This window comes from Hemicordylus capensis, chromosome 5 (genome assembly GCF_027244095.1).
Source record: "Hemicordylus capensis ecotype Gifberg chromosome 5, rHemCap1.1.pri, whole genome shotgun sequence".
Taxonomy (NCBI): Eukaryota; Metazoa; Chordata; class Lepidosauria; order Squamata; family Cordylidae; genus Hemicordylus; species Hemicordylus capensis.
In genome coordinates this window covers 27,803,733-27,820,795 of record NC_069661.1, presented here as the reverse complement: position 1 = coordinate 27,820,795, position 17,063 = coordinate 27,803,733, and the positions used below count along the sequence as shown (strand labels likewise).

Genomic DNA, 17,063 nt, shown 5'->3' with positions numbered 1-17,063 from the left:
CGGTGACCTCCTCCCAGCTCCGCTCCCCCCTCCCAAGTGACTGGATGGCCTCTCGCCTCTCTGCTGAGCAGGTCGTTTCCGGCCTTCCTCCACATAGAGGAAGCAGAGAGGCCCATCCAGTCAGTTGGGAAGAGGGAGCGGAGCTGGGAGGAGGTCGCTGCCTCCCTTCCTGGATGGTAACAGAGGGAACTCTCCCATCCTCACCCCCCACCCTTCCTGCCACTGCCACTGCCACTGCCGTGCCTCACCCCACCCTCCCCAGAGTAAAGATCTCAGTAAAGGGGAACTCTCCCCATCTCACCCCACCTCCCCACAGCTAGTGCCGCAACCGCACAGTGGTGTTGTTCTTTTTAAAGGTGAGCTAGGGCAGGCATAGGGGTGAGACAGTGCAGAGTGGCTGCAGGAGGTCCCCTAGGACCTTTGGAGGCCACCCCCCAGACCTATGAGGCCATGGGCCAGTGCCCCAAGGTCCAGGGGTAACAGCGCTTCTAAGTGTATGGAAACAGAAGTTGCAATAACAACACTGTATAATTCAAGGTGCTTGTTATAACCTAAATATTTTTCTGTTTTATAAACCCTTAATTGCAATGGGTTCAATGTGAGACTGGTTCATTTTCCTATCTTCTAGATCACACAACCAAGGTCATAAAGAGAGATGGTGGTTGCTTTACAGCTGAGCAACTTCCTACCACTGTAAACTTGCCAAAACCCAGATATCATTTAGATGGGTGACAAAACCTAAGTGTGGATATATTTTGGTGTGGGTGAAGGTGCTTGGGACAAATCTCCAATCTATACATGCTACAGTACTTCTATAAAATAGAGGTGGGGCAAGTGTCTCATAATGGAATGCCTGTCCCTTACAATGCAAACTCTCTATACAAGGAAAGGCAGCATGCCTGAAAGAACAGCTTTAGCCTTCTGTCTCAAAGGCTAGTGTTCTGCGTACAAAGAAGAGGTCTTTTTAGCCTACTTTCCAGTAGGCTTATGAGATCACCCAGCATTGTGTGTGCATGTTTGTGTGTCCCACATTAACTTCGTAATGTTTGGACCAATGTGAACCAAATCAAGTACAGCTGTAAGGACACATAGGGACACCGCAATGGCATAGTTTGTGATGATGTAATTCACCCCAATTCAAGATGGGGGATGCACAAACATTTGAGGTGCAAGTGGGCTAACTTGTGGACCGCCTAACCGAACTGAACCAAATTCGGTACAGTTGTAGTGAATGACACACAGGGGCACCTCAATGGCGTGGTTTGTGATGATGTGATCCACCCCAATTCAAGATGATGGACACGTGAACATTTGAGGCACAACTGGGCTAACTTGTGAACCGCCTAACCAATCTGTACCAAATTTGCTACACCAAAGGTGTAGACACACAGGTGCAGGGACACATAGGTACAGCTCAAGGGCGTAGTTTGTAATGTCATCCACCCTGATTCAAGATGGCGGACATTTGATGCACAAGTGGGCTAACCTGTGAACCGATTTGGACCAAATTGAGTCCTGTTGTAGGCATATAGTTGTAGGCATACAAATTGGCAATTGCTCTATCCATCCCCGGCACAGCATCCCTCCAATGGCTGTTGCTGGTGTCTGCCTTATGTTTCTTTTATAGATTGTGAGCCCTTCGGGGACAGGGAGCCATTTTACTATTTATTTATAGCTGTGTAAACTGCTTTGGAAACTTTAGTTGAAAAGCAGTATATACATATTCGTTGTATTGTACTGTATTGTAATTCTAAATACAAATCCTGTTGTAGGCATATAAATTTAGTCCAGTTGTATCATATATGTAGGAAAGTAGGCAGATTAGTTCTTACTATAACTTGTTTCTAATGAGGGAGAATTCAAATATGCTATTTTCCAGTCTACATTCTGAAATTGTATAGTACCACATGCTTTTTCTAAATGCAGAGATTAAGCCAAATGTAGAAGAGGATTTCAGAACTCTATTAAATAATACAAGGTTAGGGGGCTATATCCAGCCTAATAAACCAGTAGCATCCAGAAAACGCTTTCTCCATTCCATTCACACACCCCCACAACAAATGACATGAAGTCAAGTTGCCATATGGTAGCAATATGGGACTATGCAGGTGAGAAGAGTCTTGGTGAGCTGGAAACAGTTGAATGACTTGACGCTGTGTGCCCCTGTTGCAGAACACAGAGAATGATCCATGGGTGAATAACTTACTTACTTAATTAGAACAATTAGGGATGTTACTTTTCAAGAACGTGAACTCCTCTGGGAAAAAATAATGACCTGTTTCAAGCTAACCAGAACCATGTCAGTAAACCTCTATTACCAATTACTTCTAGGCTGACTCTGAGCTGAACAACCAAAAGACTTCAAAACTAGTGCAGAGGTCTTACCCGGCATTGGAAGTCAGAACCCTCTAATGCTAGACAGCCTGTGGTGAGAGTCTGTCCTCCAGAGTCCTCATCTTCTATCATGGCAAAGCAATAGCCATTAGTTCTGGATGGAGAAAAAGGAGAAATAGATGTATTCAACCAGAAGTTCCCTCATAAGCTTCCTACATATTGGTCATAACTGGCAAATCACCTTTCCTGGAAAACTGTCACTCTGATTGCACCAAACATTTATTTAAATTCAGCGGCATGCTACATGCTAAGCTGGAACTGTCAGCTGTTGCTGACCCTTCCTCTTCCCTGAGTTTTCTGGCACACTCAGTGCCCCTGGTGGGGAAGGAGGGGGCCCTCTCATGTTCCTCTGAGATTTGGAACAGGTCAAAGCAGGGAAAACTCATACTACTCTTGCCTGCTCCAGTCACTTGCACAAAGCAATTATGTGATGAGATACTATTCTGAACTTAACAGTAGGGGCTACACTTACTACATTCACCTCCCTCCCACTGTTCTGGGTACTGCAGCTGGAGTTCAGCAACAAGCCCTCTGTTATAAACACTGTCTCAGGCAGCAAAAAAGCAGCTTTAAAAAGTAAAGGCTGGATCCAGTTTCCTTGAGCGCAAGTGGCATATGATGAGTGAGGAACATTTCCCAAAGCTGAGACAGCAGATGCTGCTGCCATGGCCACCACCTCTCTGCTGCAAACTCTACTGCAAAGGTGCTCTCTTCTTCAGCAATCCTGGTGAATTGGTTTTGAAGGTTGCCAGGGAGTTATTCGCACTTGGCTTCAGGCTTCGGGGGTAAACGTTGAGCAAAGCCATTTCAAAGTACACTTGTGGCACTGAGGGAACCATCCCTTCCCCTCTTCTCTCGGTTTTTGTTTTTGCAAGTCCACATGGCATGCTTCCGTGTTTTCCTTTTAGCCAATGGGGGGGAGGGGGGGAGAGAGAGAGAGAGAGAGAGAGCGCTTCTCCAGAGACAGATGCATTTCTGAAAAAGTAGCTTAAAATCAGCGCCTGGACATATGTCGAGATAAGCTATAATTCGCACCACAAAGACCAGTTTGTGTGTGGAGTGGGTCCAAAAATCTCGAAGGGACTTCGAGGTAAGTTTGGCTGGTGTGTGGACACACACACACTCTTCTAAAGGAGATTCGGGGCAGAAGCCCTGTGTGTAAAGCCTCCAGGAGAGACCACCAAGCACATATTTCACTGAGGCCCCTTTCATCTATGTACATTTCCAGCCCATTTAGACTACTGAGCAAGAGGAGGAATGAAATGAGAGGATTCCACTTCTGGATGGTCCAGAGCATTAGGGAAAAGGGAAAGGGAGGTTGCATGGTGTGCTGACCTCTGGAGCAGATGGAGAGCATATAAAACAGCTCTCTTAAGTTCTTTGCAAATAACAGAAAAATCAGAGGAGGGGACATATGTGTAATCCTGGCATCCTAGCAACTCTAGGGACTCACCAGAGGCCAGTGACACTCAACTAGGGTGACCAGATTTAAAGAGACCTGGCTATGCTAGTATTTTCAAGGATGTATTAATTGTAGTGGGACAGAAAGTAAAACAGATAGAATTGGTGTTCAGAATAAGAAAAAACTACTCCTCTCATGATTTCAGAATTGCCATACATTTTACATATGATCTGTCTCAGAACATGAGCAGCTGCATCACGAATCTGCCCAATCCATTTGTCCACTTGCAGAAAAGACAGTTGAGAAAGGAAGCAATTGAGCAAATGTCCGGGCATAACCTCTTATCTCACGTAACCAGACTCCCAAGACTGGTATCCTGAAAGCTTAGGCACATTTTGCATCTTCTTTAACATCAACTATTTACACAGAGCAGAGAAGCAGGCAATTCCTAATTACTTCTATTCTACTTTACTGCAACGTATTTAGGCAATGCAAGTAAGACCATTGTTCTTCTGGGTACCAACTTTCATGACTTCATTTCTCAAGCACAGAAAAAGAATGATATGAAGGATTGCCAAGAAGAGTCTGAAAAAACATCCATTAGGTTATTTATGCAAATAAATAAAATGGAACATAATTACATTATGTTCCACTTTATTTATTTGCATGATGTCTTTCATCCAAATCAATGTGCAAGGATAATGGAATAAAACAATGGATAGCAATTAGTCTTTTTTTGCCAGTGACATCCTGATAATGAGGTCCTACAAGAGGAAAGAACGTAGAACCTCCATGCCATTGTAATAAGTGGCACAAAGAAAAAAGCAAATCCTGGACACCATCCAGACAAGCTACCAGTTTCAAGTCTCATTCAATTTAGGGAGAGCCATAGCTCAGTGGCAGCATACATGTAGCATTCAGAAGGTCCCAGGTTCTATTCCTGGCATCCTCCAGTTGAAAAAGTGTCAAGTAGCAAGTGATGGAAAATAGCTCTGCCTGAACCCTGAAAGGCCACTGCTAGACAGAGTAGACAATAATGTGCTAAATAGACTGTGGTTTGTCTTAATAGAAGGCAGCTCCATACATTTAATGAAAAAAATTAACTATGTTCTCATTGTCCCATCAAAAAATCACACTGTCATCCTCACTTACAGTGAAGAATTGCTGCCTGTAAAGCACCTCCACAGCACTTAATAAATCCAGGATTCCACTGCGTGGGAGGGGACAATTTTTGCCAATTTCTCCTTGCCCTGGAAGTGCTCTTTAACATGTGAAAATACATCCTTGAGGGCTGTGAGACACGGGTTTTTCCATCCCTTTGCCAGGCATGAATCTTTCCAATCCTTACCTGGAGATAGCAAGGCTGAATCTGGGATCTTCTGCACACAAGCAGATGCTCCACCATGGCACCATCCCTTAAGGGGAATATCTTTTAGTGCTCGCATGTAGGCACCCATCCAAATGCAAAGCAAGGCAGACACTGCTTAGCAAAGGGGGAAGTTTATGCTCACTACCACAAGATCATCTCTCCTCACCGAAGTAAGTATGATTTGTTTGTACAGGAGAACCTCGTTACTCATGGGGGTTCTGTTCCTCACCTACTACTGTGAGTAATGGAACTGCAAGTAACAAGGCATTAGGGCTATGGGGAAAGGGGGGTTAGGTTCCAGGGTGGAGGTTAAAGTCAGGGAAAGCCCCCAAGCCGCCCCAAACATACTGTAGTGTGCTCCACAGCTCTCCCAAGTGCCCAGGCATGTTCTCCAAAGGACGAAATGGACACCCCAAACTGCGAAAATTTGCGGGGGGGGAGTCTGCCCCACCCAGGAAATGAGCCACAAAAAGGCTCCTCCTGTATTCTCCTCTCTCAAGACAAAATGGCGGCAGGAAATGATCTCCGCGGTCACTTCCAGCTGTCTAGTAACTGTGGATATATGGGTTTTCACCCAACAGTAAACGCGAATAATGGAGACATGCAATAATAGATATGCAGAACTACGAATAGTGGTTCCGTGAATAACGAGGTTCTTCTGTACTATATTCAAATTTTTTTTGACAGGACATGTAATATAACTGAAATGGGGAATACCGTATGTGTTTGTGTAATGTATCTTGAGAATTGTTAACAGTATGTTCCAATGCATCTGATCTTGAAAGAAGTCCCCTTGTACCATTTTTAGCTTTATTAATGGGGTGGGGGGGATATATAAAATATCTACTTCTGCATTCAGCTTATTTTGCATCACATAGTACAGCTTTCAGATGCAATAATTAAGACAGCAGAGATTTAGTTTGTCATGTTGCCCCCTGGAGTAAATTTATCAGCCAAGGAAAACACCTGGAAAATGCAGTTTGTAACGGAAATGCTGACAGCCTCAAGTAGACGGTGCTGTTTTAATTAAAAATTACCTAGTCCAAGGAGGTGGTCTTAATGGAGGCCTTTACTAAATGCCAGAAGAGAGAGATGAAGGCCAGCACCTTTGCAGCTGTTTAAGCAGATGTCTTTATGGGAGAAAGGCCCATCTCTTATGATGGTTGTAGCACCTTAACTACCAAACTTAGTCAAAGTACTTTTTTCTGTCCAGATATTTAAAAAGAATCTTTGAAGGCCCCTTCCCAACACAAGGTTTCAATTCACACATTCACGATACATTCAAGATATACAGGACTTGGAAGATAGTCCTGATACTTTTAAGAATGAGAAGTTGTTCAAGCAGTTTCCCCCATTGCCGTAACTGCCCACTCTTACTGGTTTTGGGGCTTCGAATCCACAGCAACCCCTGGGTACTAGGGCATCCCAAAATATTTATTTTTCTATTTAAACTTCTTTGAGAACTTTTGTGGGAAAGCAGCATCTAAATATTTGTTGTTGTTGTTGTGCTCTGTAATGCTCTGCATGTCAGTCAGTGTATCTTTATTTCAGCAAAGGATATGACAAAGTCTGCCTCTACATGCTTTTTGACAAGTTGGTAAAATGTGGGCTACATGATGCTACAAGGTGGTTAAACAACCATATGCAATGGGCACTCATCAATGGCTCCACACATCATCCTGGAGGGAAGTATCAAGTATCGAGCCTCTGTCCTGGGTCCTTTGCTGTTCAATCTTTCTCACTAATGACTTGGAGGCGGTAGATCTCAAATCTGCTGATAACGCGAAGCTGGGGAGACAGCTAGCACTTTGGAAGACAGAATCAAATTCAATCTGATTTCAACAGGCCTGAATATTGGGCCAAAACCAACAAGATGACGTTCACTGGAGATAAATGTAAAGTTCTGTGTTTAGGAAGAAAAATTAAATGTGCATGCACAGGATGGAGGAGACTCGGCTTGGCAGCAGTACATACAAAAGGGACCAAGGTAATTTAGTGGACAGTAAGTTAAACATGAGCCAGCTGTGTGATGCAGATGCTTTCTAAAACGAGCAGCATACAACATGGTGAAGACGTGTACACCTTTCAGTTCTTTAAAAGGGAGGCAGTGAGGGTCTCAAAAACATCAAAGCTTTCTGACAGAAATATGTTTATAAAGAACGAGCAAATAAATGTCTGTTTGGAACTTCCCAGGTGCAGAGCACAGTCACAGAGATGGTTAAAGTTTCAAAAGCTGAGGGCTAACATAACCTTTACAAGCCTTGGTTTAGGGAGCACTTTCAAAAGCTTTCACCTTTCCCGGAGAAAGGTCCTTGTTAATCAATCAGTCCTCCAAACACCTGTGCACTCAGCCACCACCTCCTTCAGATACACTGACAATATTTACATATCCTTTGTGGTGATGTGAGGTAACAAGGAAATTCAACACCACAGCCCTAAAAAGCTACCAGAATCCATGAGATTCATACTGAGCCCAAATACACACAAGCAGTGAATCACCTCACCCTTTCGAAATTCTAGGTGCAAAGCAACCATTTGCCGGACCAAATTACCAGCCAGCCACATTGTGGCACTTGGGAAAAATCCAGGCATATTATGTAACCAAGTAAATATTTACAGTTGAATAATTTCTGTTTGCACTTTTCAGAGTATTCCCCATACTCAGTGTGAAGGAGCACAAAAGGAATAGGTAAAGTTACTAGAGGAGACCCTTGTTATCCACTGTTTCACAGATCATGGTTTCATGTATCCGAGGATGGGTCAGAGACCAGGTTTCTTTGTCCACAGCATGCAACAGAGGCAATTTTCACCTATCCGCAGTCCCTGAGTGGCCGGAAATTACTTTTGATATCATTTCTGGCCACCATCTTGAAGGGCAGAGACATTGTGCAGCATATTTTTTTGTTTAAAAAAAAGAAAAGAAAACTGAAAATAAGAGGATTTGGGGGTATTCCTGGAGACCTGGAGAATAAGGTACTATGCTTTTCTACTCTTATTTCTGCGGCTGCCCTCTCCCTACTTTTTTAGCTTTTTTTTTTCAGAGCGAGGAACCTGATCCCCACCCCACCCCAATTCTCATTGACTGAGAGTTTCATTATTTGAGGTTTTCAAATTCAAGCTAATTGGTGGGATCAGAACCCCCACAAATAATGAGGGCCACCTGTACCTTATCTTAGGTGAGGGCTGGCAAGTGCTCAAAGATCTAGAAATAACAGGGATTTTTTTTAAGCTGCTAAAAATTATGATTAAAAAATAATCAACAGTTTTCAACCTGCAATGGCACCCTAAATTTATCTGAACACAACACATTTTAGGAATCGTTTTACAATCTATGCAATATTGTTGGTTTGGCTTGTACAATTCAGATTTTTTAAAAATTATGATCATAATTGGACTAATTGCTTCACAAGCTTATTTCACTATCTGCGGACACACCATCCATGGCTTTACATATTTGTGGTTGGGTAATGGACACCCCACATTGGCATATGCCGGGGGGGGGGAGACAAAAATAATAATTCTGCATATTCGCAGGTGCCTAGAAATAAACTTGGGAGGTCATTTCTTGCTGCCATTTTGAGCACAGGATCCATTTTATGTCTCATTTGTAAAATAAACAAAACACAAAACAAAAACAGTGATTTTCAACCTAATTTCTATGGGTTTGGGACTTGCAGGGGGCATCTATGGACTCCTGAAGGCCTGCAGACCACAGTGGGGCACTTTATTTGGCCCGTTTTTGCATTTTGGATGGCGATTTTTGTGAGGGGTTTTTGAGTTTGGGAACTGAACTCCATTAACTCAATATCTGCAGTTTCATTACCCACGGTAATCTGCGAGAATGGAATTTGTGCAAATAATGAGGTACTGTGTAAATAATGAGGTATTTCTGCTATAAGTGGTGTGTGCTTAATAATGGAGGGGGGTGGATGAAGAAGGGAAGCAATACAGTGTGGTCTGTGCAGTGGAAGAATCCAATACACAGAGAATCAGGAAGGTCTAGAATCAGGAAAAATCTGAGGAGAATCAGGAAGGCCTAGGCAAAAAGGTTTGGTCCAAGAACTGGCAGTGGGGTGGGAGGCAAAGAGGAACAGAGTCCAAAAACATGTGGGTAGCATAGGAAGGTCAGGAGATCCAGCCAGGGACCGAGAGGGGAAAGGCAAGAGAGCTGAATGAGTTCAGAGAGAGAGAAGGAAGGCAGAGTCAGTCAGAGACCCAGTGAAAGACCAGGGGTGGCCAAGAGAGGAGCTTGAACGAGTTCAGGTGTAGGAAGATGGAGGAACCGGTTAGGAGAATCAAGTCAAAGACCAAGAATGGCAAGGAGAGAAAACTGAATGAATTTGGGGAGAAAAGGGAAGAAGGAGCCAGTGAGAAAACCCACAAGAACATCAAGCGAGAAAGGAAAGAACCCCAAATGAATGTGGGTACAGGGCAAAAGCAAGGCCAGTCAGAGAACCAGCAGGAACACCAAGGGAAGTAAGATACCCAGAAGGGTCCAGGAGGAGTAAGAAGGCAAGGCCAGCCAGAGGAGCCAGCAGGAGACTTGGAGTGGGAAGGAGGGATGCCTAAAAGAGTGGGTAGAGGAGGAAGGGGACATGGCCAAAGAACCAGAGGGACCGAGGGGAGCAAGAGGAGGGATCTGAAAGAGGTAGAAAGTGAAGGAGGTGCTGGTCAAAGCACTGGGAGAAAGACTGAGGGAAGGGAAGAAAGAAGCCTGCAAAAAATGAAGGAGGAGTTGGCTGGTGGAACTTGAGAAGCACAGGAAGAAATGGCTTCTTCACTATGGCGGGAGAGCCAGCTGTTGGCTCTCTAGCAAGGGGCAGTTCTAGGGCAGACTATGCAAATGTTGGGAGGTTGCTGGGAATCTAAGAAGGGGGCCATTCCCTGCACTGCTGGGAGCTGCTTACGGGGAATTGGTGGACTCTTTCAAACCTACCAGGGTTTTGTTAAACAGGGGAGAGGGAAAGAACCGAAGGTGTGTGATCTAGGTCACCTGAACTGAAAGGAACAACTGCAGGATGCCCTTGGCTGGAAAAACCAGCTAGAAGCTATCTTCCCTGGGCTTTGCCCTTTGCAGGGCAGTGTTCTCTAGAGGGCTTTCTCTCTACCCTAGCATGGGGCCTATAGCTTCCATCTGAAAGAAGCAGTCTGTCTGGGTGGATCCTACAAGGTTGTGAGTTCTCAGCAGCACTTGGGGCTACTCCTTTTAACCAAGGGAGGAGTTGACTGACCTCCAAATCTTTACTGGTGAAAAACAGATCTAATAGAGAAAGAATCTCCTAGCCTGGTGATGAAGAAAAACTTTATTTGGGTCTGGTTTGGGCCTAGTCAACTATCTAGGCAAGGCCTGTAAGTTTTGGATCTCAGTACTGCAGTAAGGGTTGCCATGGTAACATAATGTAGCCATCTACTATGTGGAGGGAATTGAGAGAACATATAGGCTAAAGTGTTAAGAACTGCTGGCAAATGGTAGTTAGTGCATACGCTCAATGTTGCTAGTAATATGGCCTGATGTTTGACCTGTAATGTAATTGGCTAACTGGTTAGGTTATATGCCCCTGATTGGAGAAACTTTACAATCCTTATTTTGCACAATATTGTAACTTTATTCTATTATGATTGGTTCAGACAAGTGTGCTGTAAGCCCCTAATTGGCCTATATTTGCAATGAAATCTGTCAATGTATAAAGCACTTTCACCCAGTCTACTGGGTGTGCAGACACCCGGCATGTCGTGATAATAAATCTTGAACCTGATGGATGGTGTGGCCTCTGCTCATTAAGCGAACTCCGGGAGATTTCTCCAACACTGGTTTATTAGTACCATACACAAACATGCATGCACACACACATACATATATATGCAGGGAGCAGGAATTGGGGAGAAAAATGGGAACTTCCCAGGAGTGGAGGAAGGAAGGGTTCTCCTGTAGGACCTGTCCCAACATGATGGAAGAAGATTCCAGATCCTCAATGGAGAAGGTGCCGTGTGGAGGTCTATGACCTTTGGGATTAATCTCAGAGTCTGCACAGTTTAGGAGGCTTTAGCTGGCTATATTATAGGTTGGGAGATACTTTGTGTGGTTAAATCTACATTCTAAATTGGTGCCCCTCTGAGCTAATGGTTACTGAGGATGACTCCGGGCAGTGAACAATGGGTTTTGTGGGAATGTGACATGGGATTTCCTTAGGATAGAGGTAGAATTTTGGCTTGTTGGTTCTAGGGATTTGGATGATCCAAGAGGCATGACTCAGTGGCATCAGTGCCCAGGTCAGGAGTGCAGCAAAGAAACTGGGTGAAAGGAATGCTATGGTCGCCTTGCACCGAGTCTCAGGACGGCTGGAGTCTTCATAGGAAAAGCAGGTTTGGGGTATCAGAATGCTTGTGACAAGGTCACTCTATGACAGGGAGCAATGGCTAGGCACCCACATTTGCTGGCTTCCCTCTGAGGCTTCTAGCTCCAGGGGCAGATTCTGCCTGTTCCTGGACCCTCATATGAGCAGGCAGGCCTGGACTACATGCTTCCTCTTAGGAGAACAGGAGTTGCCCGGGGGCCCATTTTTGGATCTCCTATCATCACCAGCAACACTGTAGGTATTTAAAATTCCATCTAGATGCCTGATAAAATCCCATATATCAATATAGTATAGTTATCCATTACATAACAAACCAAAAATCCATGCAATTCAGCATTTTGTTTCCAACGGGACAAAGCAAATGCTTGTGATATAGCCACATGAAGACGACCATGCCATGTGGTTTACCCACCACCAACTGGTATACAGAGGTACACTGCCTCTGAACATGGAAGTTTCATATAGCTGCCGTAGCTGTTGATAGACATCTCTCATGAATTTGTCTAATTGCTTTTCAAAACCATCTAAGCCAGTGACAGCAAATATCATAAAATAATTAAGCATTGCATTAAAAAAAAATTCCACCAACTTGCAGGTGTTGTTGACTGAATCCTCAGGACAGTAGTGATGGCAGTGACACCACAGGATTTTCTGGGGAGGAGCAACTGCTGTGCTCCCACCATCTTCCTTCCTGGTTTCCATGTTCACTTTCACAGAACTGCGCAAGGGTCTGTTATCTAGGAAGTTTGCTGCACAACAAAGAAACAAAAATTAAGTTTTTATGCAGGGTTGCCAGTGGGATTGTAACCAGTCATTCAACTGATCACCTATGACAAACAAGGATAGCCTCTAGAGGACTAGGAAGGAATGCTTCTGTAAACTGAAAGAGAACTGGTTCCTTTCGACCATCAATGTGCCACAAGAGAATAACACAGTACCTGTTTTGGCACATGGGCTGCTGAAAGTTCTTGTCGGCTAGTAACTTTTCTGGACTTGCTACTCTTGCACAAACTGGTGAATGAACTACTTACTAAAACTTACAATATGACCTGATAAAGCTTCCTATTGAAAATCATTTCCCTAAAATTGAGCTTTGATGATATTGACAGGATTAAAAGTGGTGTTGTGCCATTCATGGGAATATATATATATATATATATATATATATATATATAAAATATACCATAGGGAGCACAAAGACCTTTTGCACTGTTGGCTACTGACAGGAACATAAAGTTAAAGAACAGGCCAGTATTCATCATCATTAATAACCCGTGGCTAGATGCAGTAAAAACTGTATTCTATAGGGAAAAAATATTACTGTTAGCTCAATTCTTAGTTAAAATTTCCACATCTGGAAAAAGATATCAAACTTTATCACATTTATACAGCAAAATCGTCAGAATATGAGGATAATTAATCAATAAATGACATATGACCAATTTTTTCTGAAATCTAGTAAAGTTTTTAATTATCCACATTTTTAAACTGGGTCACAAATCGGTTGATACTACAATAACTGGTACTTTAATGCATTTGACTAAATGATTCAATAGCAACACATAATAGTATCTAAGAAGCATTGAAAGTAGTCGATAATGTAAAGCAACTTAAAACTAAACTTCAGAGAGAGCACATGACATCGTCCTTCCTGGAGAGTACAATTTCAGGCTGAATATGGCAGACTGTCTATTTGAATGTTCCCATGCTAAACATCTCTGCATATGGTAAAATCTGACATGCTGTGGATAAAGTTTCCAGCCTTTTTATCAGTGTGCTATTCTATAGGCAGGGAGATTTGATTGTTTGTCTGAAGCATAGCCTAGGAAAGCATTCACATGTGCAATACACATGCTGTCTAGATAAAAAAAGAACTGTACCATGTAGTGGACAGGATCCAAATTCATGACTAACTTCAATGCCACTGAATTCAACAAGACTTAACCCCTATTCGCACTGTATGTTTAACACACATGCAATCTGTATACAGTATACACATGTACAGATCTGTTGGCATGTATGGCAACACGTTCACATGTTTTGTTGAACACATGTACAGCAGTACATTTCATATTTGTATCCTGCTTCAAGGGGCCTTTAAGCAGATTAACCCTTAAAATGAGCACATGTATAGTCATTTGCACAAAATCATGTACATGTGTACAGGCACCTGAACAGACATACAACATAAACTCTGAATAAGGCTTTAATAATGACAGTCTAGATCCTGTCCAATATTTCTGAACATGTGATTCGGCCCTTTACTGAACCATTCCTTACTCTACAACAATACAAGGCATCAGTAATATTAAACATTTCCATTTTTTAAAAAATTGATGAAGTTTGCTATTCCTAACAGCAAATATGAGATTAGAACTTTAGAAGTTGAGTGCATATAATCTTCAGTCTACAAAGCAGCAGCTATGATTGGATATGTCTCATGCTCCCCCCACCCCCGCTCTTTTTTAGAGTACTTCTTTTAGAAAAGAAGTCTCCCTCCCTCTAAAAGGATTATTTTTGGATTAGGATATTTTAAAAGCCAGCCTACACAGGGCAAGTTAACATCAACAGATGTTCATTTTCTGGGTCAGTGGAACATAGCCTTTAAAAATGAAGTCCCCCTCTTTCTGCAAACAGAAACAAAGCTGGGATTGTGACTGCGTTACATTGTTATTCATGGACAGAAAGCAAACTTTTAAAAATGTTCTAGGCAGAGGTTTCAGACATCTGGCTCAGGGAGCAACCAAGTTATATGAAAATATTAATAGTAAAGAAGAATAAAAATACCAGGCTCTGTTTTCATCTGCCATATTACTTTTTTGGGTGTACTTGGTTTCTTCAACTTCTGCTGCTTATAGGAAAAGACCTCTCTCTCTCTCTCTCTCTCTCTCTCTCTCTCTCTCTCTCTCTCTCTCTCTCACACACACACACACACACACACACACACAGAGCGACACCTCTGAGGTCCTAGACTTGATGTTTTCTCATTTAAACCTCCATAAACAAATTTCAAATAATTATGGGCATCCAGCCAGTTACATTAGGGGTGGAGATACACCCCTTCCAAGAATTTGCTGAATTCCGCTCTTGTTTTACTAAGCTCCCTCCCACCTAATAATCTAAATCTCCCCTCAAAAGTGTTTTTTGCTCCGCTCCCCAGAGTTGTGATGAGTTGCTCCTCAAAGTTTTCCCTTTGCCCATGTCCCTTGGCTAGGCACCTTAAAATCCAATCAATTTAAATTGGAGAATATGTATCTTTATTCTAATAAAATGTGCTTAACAGTGGATCGTGCCCTTATTTTCTTCACTCCTGCAGTAGCATACATAACCCCAGTTGCATGCCGAACAACTCAGCTTCAGTCGTCAGAATTTCCTTTTATTAAAACAGTATCCGGAAATACTGTAGTGCTGAATGCGCTAGAGCACAATCAACAGACTGATTACATCTGAACAAGCCCAATTACATCCTAAAAATGACTGCTTTTATGGGAAAGGGAAATATTAGCGGTTTTAACTCCCTATACTTTTCAGGCATCAGATAAACTGACTTCCACAGGATATTTTTGGCAACTAATCAACAATAAAACAGCAGTTCTATAAGGAAACTGCAATAAATTATGTCTCTTAAACTACAGTCTGGTCTACTGCATAAAGTAGTTCAGAGGGTAATACTTAGCAAACTTTCACTGATAAAATTTTACTGGCAATGATCATGTACTGAATGAAGGGCAAACTATCTGGCTCTCCAAGGTCCATATTATGATCAGATTGAGAAAGGCAATAGGTAGGGTACAGCATAATGCTACTCCCAGATTCGTATCAAGAAATTCATCAATACGACAAGCTGGAGTGCCAGTAGAGGCTTTGCTCTGCTCTGCTTTTTGAATAAAAGAAAGCTAAGAGGAGAGGCATACTCCCACTATGCTGTGGTTTCATCATAGCATTGTCTTTATCCATGTTGTCTTGTTTCGTGTGATCTGTTATTTATGGATTGCATTGCATTTGTGAGCTACTTACTGTTTTGCAGTAGCAAGATGGACCATAAAACTGCAGTACATATCAGTAAATAAAACTTCAATTTTCTTTGCAAAAGTGACTGGCCCTGAAAGGAGAGTGGTCATGTGCACCTCAAGTCAGTTTGATGTGGAGCCTATTCCAATGGCAGAGAAAGCGTCTTACAAACCACAATTAACACTATGCAAGAAACAATAATAGCCAGCTCTTGACCCAGCATCAGCACTATGTTATTTACCAGATCCATTCCAAAGAGGAGACAAACCTTTCTGCTTTTCAGAAATGCAAAACAACTGTTTAGCTTAGTGGTGGTGGAAGCGCACTGACTTCTGCATCTTCTGATATGAATACAGAGGAATCTGTTCGCTCTTTTGGCAGGCAGCCACAGAATTGGGGGAGGAGAAAGTTTCTGCCTTTGGTTAATAAAAATGCTGTGTCAACTATCTGTTCTATACTTTGGGGAGAAAAATAATTATCTATGCAAGGACATTTTTTAGTCCTGTGAAAGGCACACCATCTTTTCTTGATAATATCCTGAGAATAAGGAGGGCAAATCTCACAAATTCATTTAAAGCATGCAATCAGAAACCATTCTGAATCCACTGACAGTCTGATTTGTACATCTAGCTAGACTTCCTACTTAGACATGAGCTGCTTCATGAAGCCTGGCCAAACATTACTTGGGCCTAACTACTGAGCCTGAGATCAGGTCTTGGTATTCTACGCTCCCTCTCCTACTGCTTCATGCTGCTCTCTTGCTCCCTCAGCCCAGGGAAATGGGAACTGCCGCCTACATTTATTTGAACATGGGATGTCCTCCAACCTGCAAGACAGACATCAGCCAGTAATGTCTGAATAGGTTTCATATGCAGCAATGGTTTCTATTTAATGGTCCCTCTCCCAATTAAATCAATGTTCCTATTATTGCCTCTGGGGAATGTCTTCTTAAAAGTTTATTAAGCTTATGTATTTATTTTATTTTATTTATTGCTAGACTTTACCACCTTTGATTACAACAATCTCAAGGCGGTTCACACAAAAGATAAAACAAGAGTTAAAAAATTACAAATTATTATTATTAGGGTATTATTAGTGTCCCCACTCTTCAAGGTTTAGCTCCCTTCTCAGAGTCTCTATAAATTAAATTGCTGAATGGGTTGGAGGCTGCATCATGCCTCCAGCACACATGTCAACAAATGCATGGGCATGAATGATATCCTTACAGCCTGCTCCCATTCAGACATACTGCAGCTGCTGAGGTTTACTTTTAACAGTTGAGCATATATTGCAAGGCGATCCTTTTTTTCCTGCTATATATTTAACCAAGAACCATCACTCTCTTGGCGTTTATATCACTGGCATATAGACTACTGCAAAATAAATATATACAGCAGGTGGAATATAGTTATTCTCACATGTTTAACGGAGAGAGTGAGTTCAAGCAATAATCCTTGGCATGATAATAGGGGGCCTTGTAACCATGTAATATTTCCATCTGTGAAATGGTAGAGTATGAGCTTCTTTCCAG

At 42.5% G+C, this 17,063-nt stretch overlaps 1 protein-coding gene across 15 annotated transcripts in view; it reads right to left on the bottom strand.

Moving 5' to 3' along the window:
- BMPR1B (bone morphogenetic protein receptor type 1B) overlaps nucleotides 1-17,063 on the bottom strand; it is a 367,640-nt gene that overhangs the window by 32,961 nt on the left and 317,616 nt on the right. For 10 of the 15 annotated variants that reach the window (XM_053254091.1, XM_053254092.1, XM_053254094.1 and 7 more), the window contains 2 exons: nucleotides 12,111-12,270; nucleotides 2,386-2,488 (listed from right to left, as the gene is read on the bottom strand). In XM_053254091.1, coding sequence (XP_053110066.1) covers nucleotides 2,386-2,488; nucleotides 12,111-12,270 — 263 coding nt within the window. Of the gene's footprint in view, nucleotides 1-2,385; nucleotides 2,489-3,070; nucleotides 4,434-7,864; nucleotides 8,293-8,331; nucleotides 10,074-10,101; nucleotides 10,373-10,396; nucleotides 10,906-12,110; nucleotides 12,271-17,063 lie in introns of those variants that run through there. The other 5 variants (XM_053254104.1, XM_053254103.1, XM_053254096.1 and 2 more) reach the window with 5 other exon arrangements.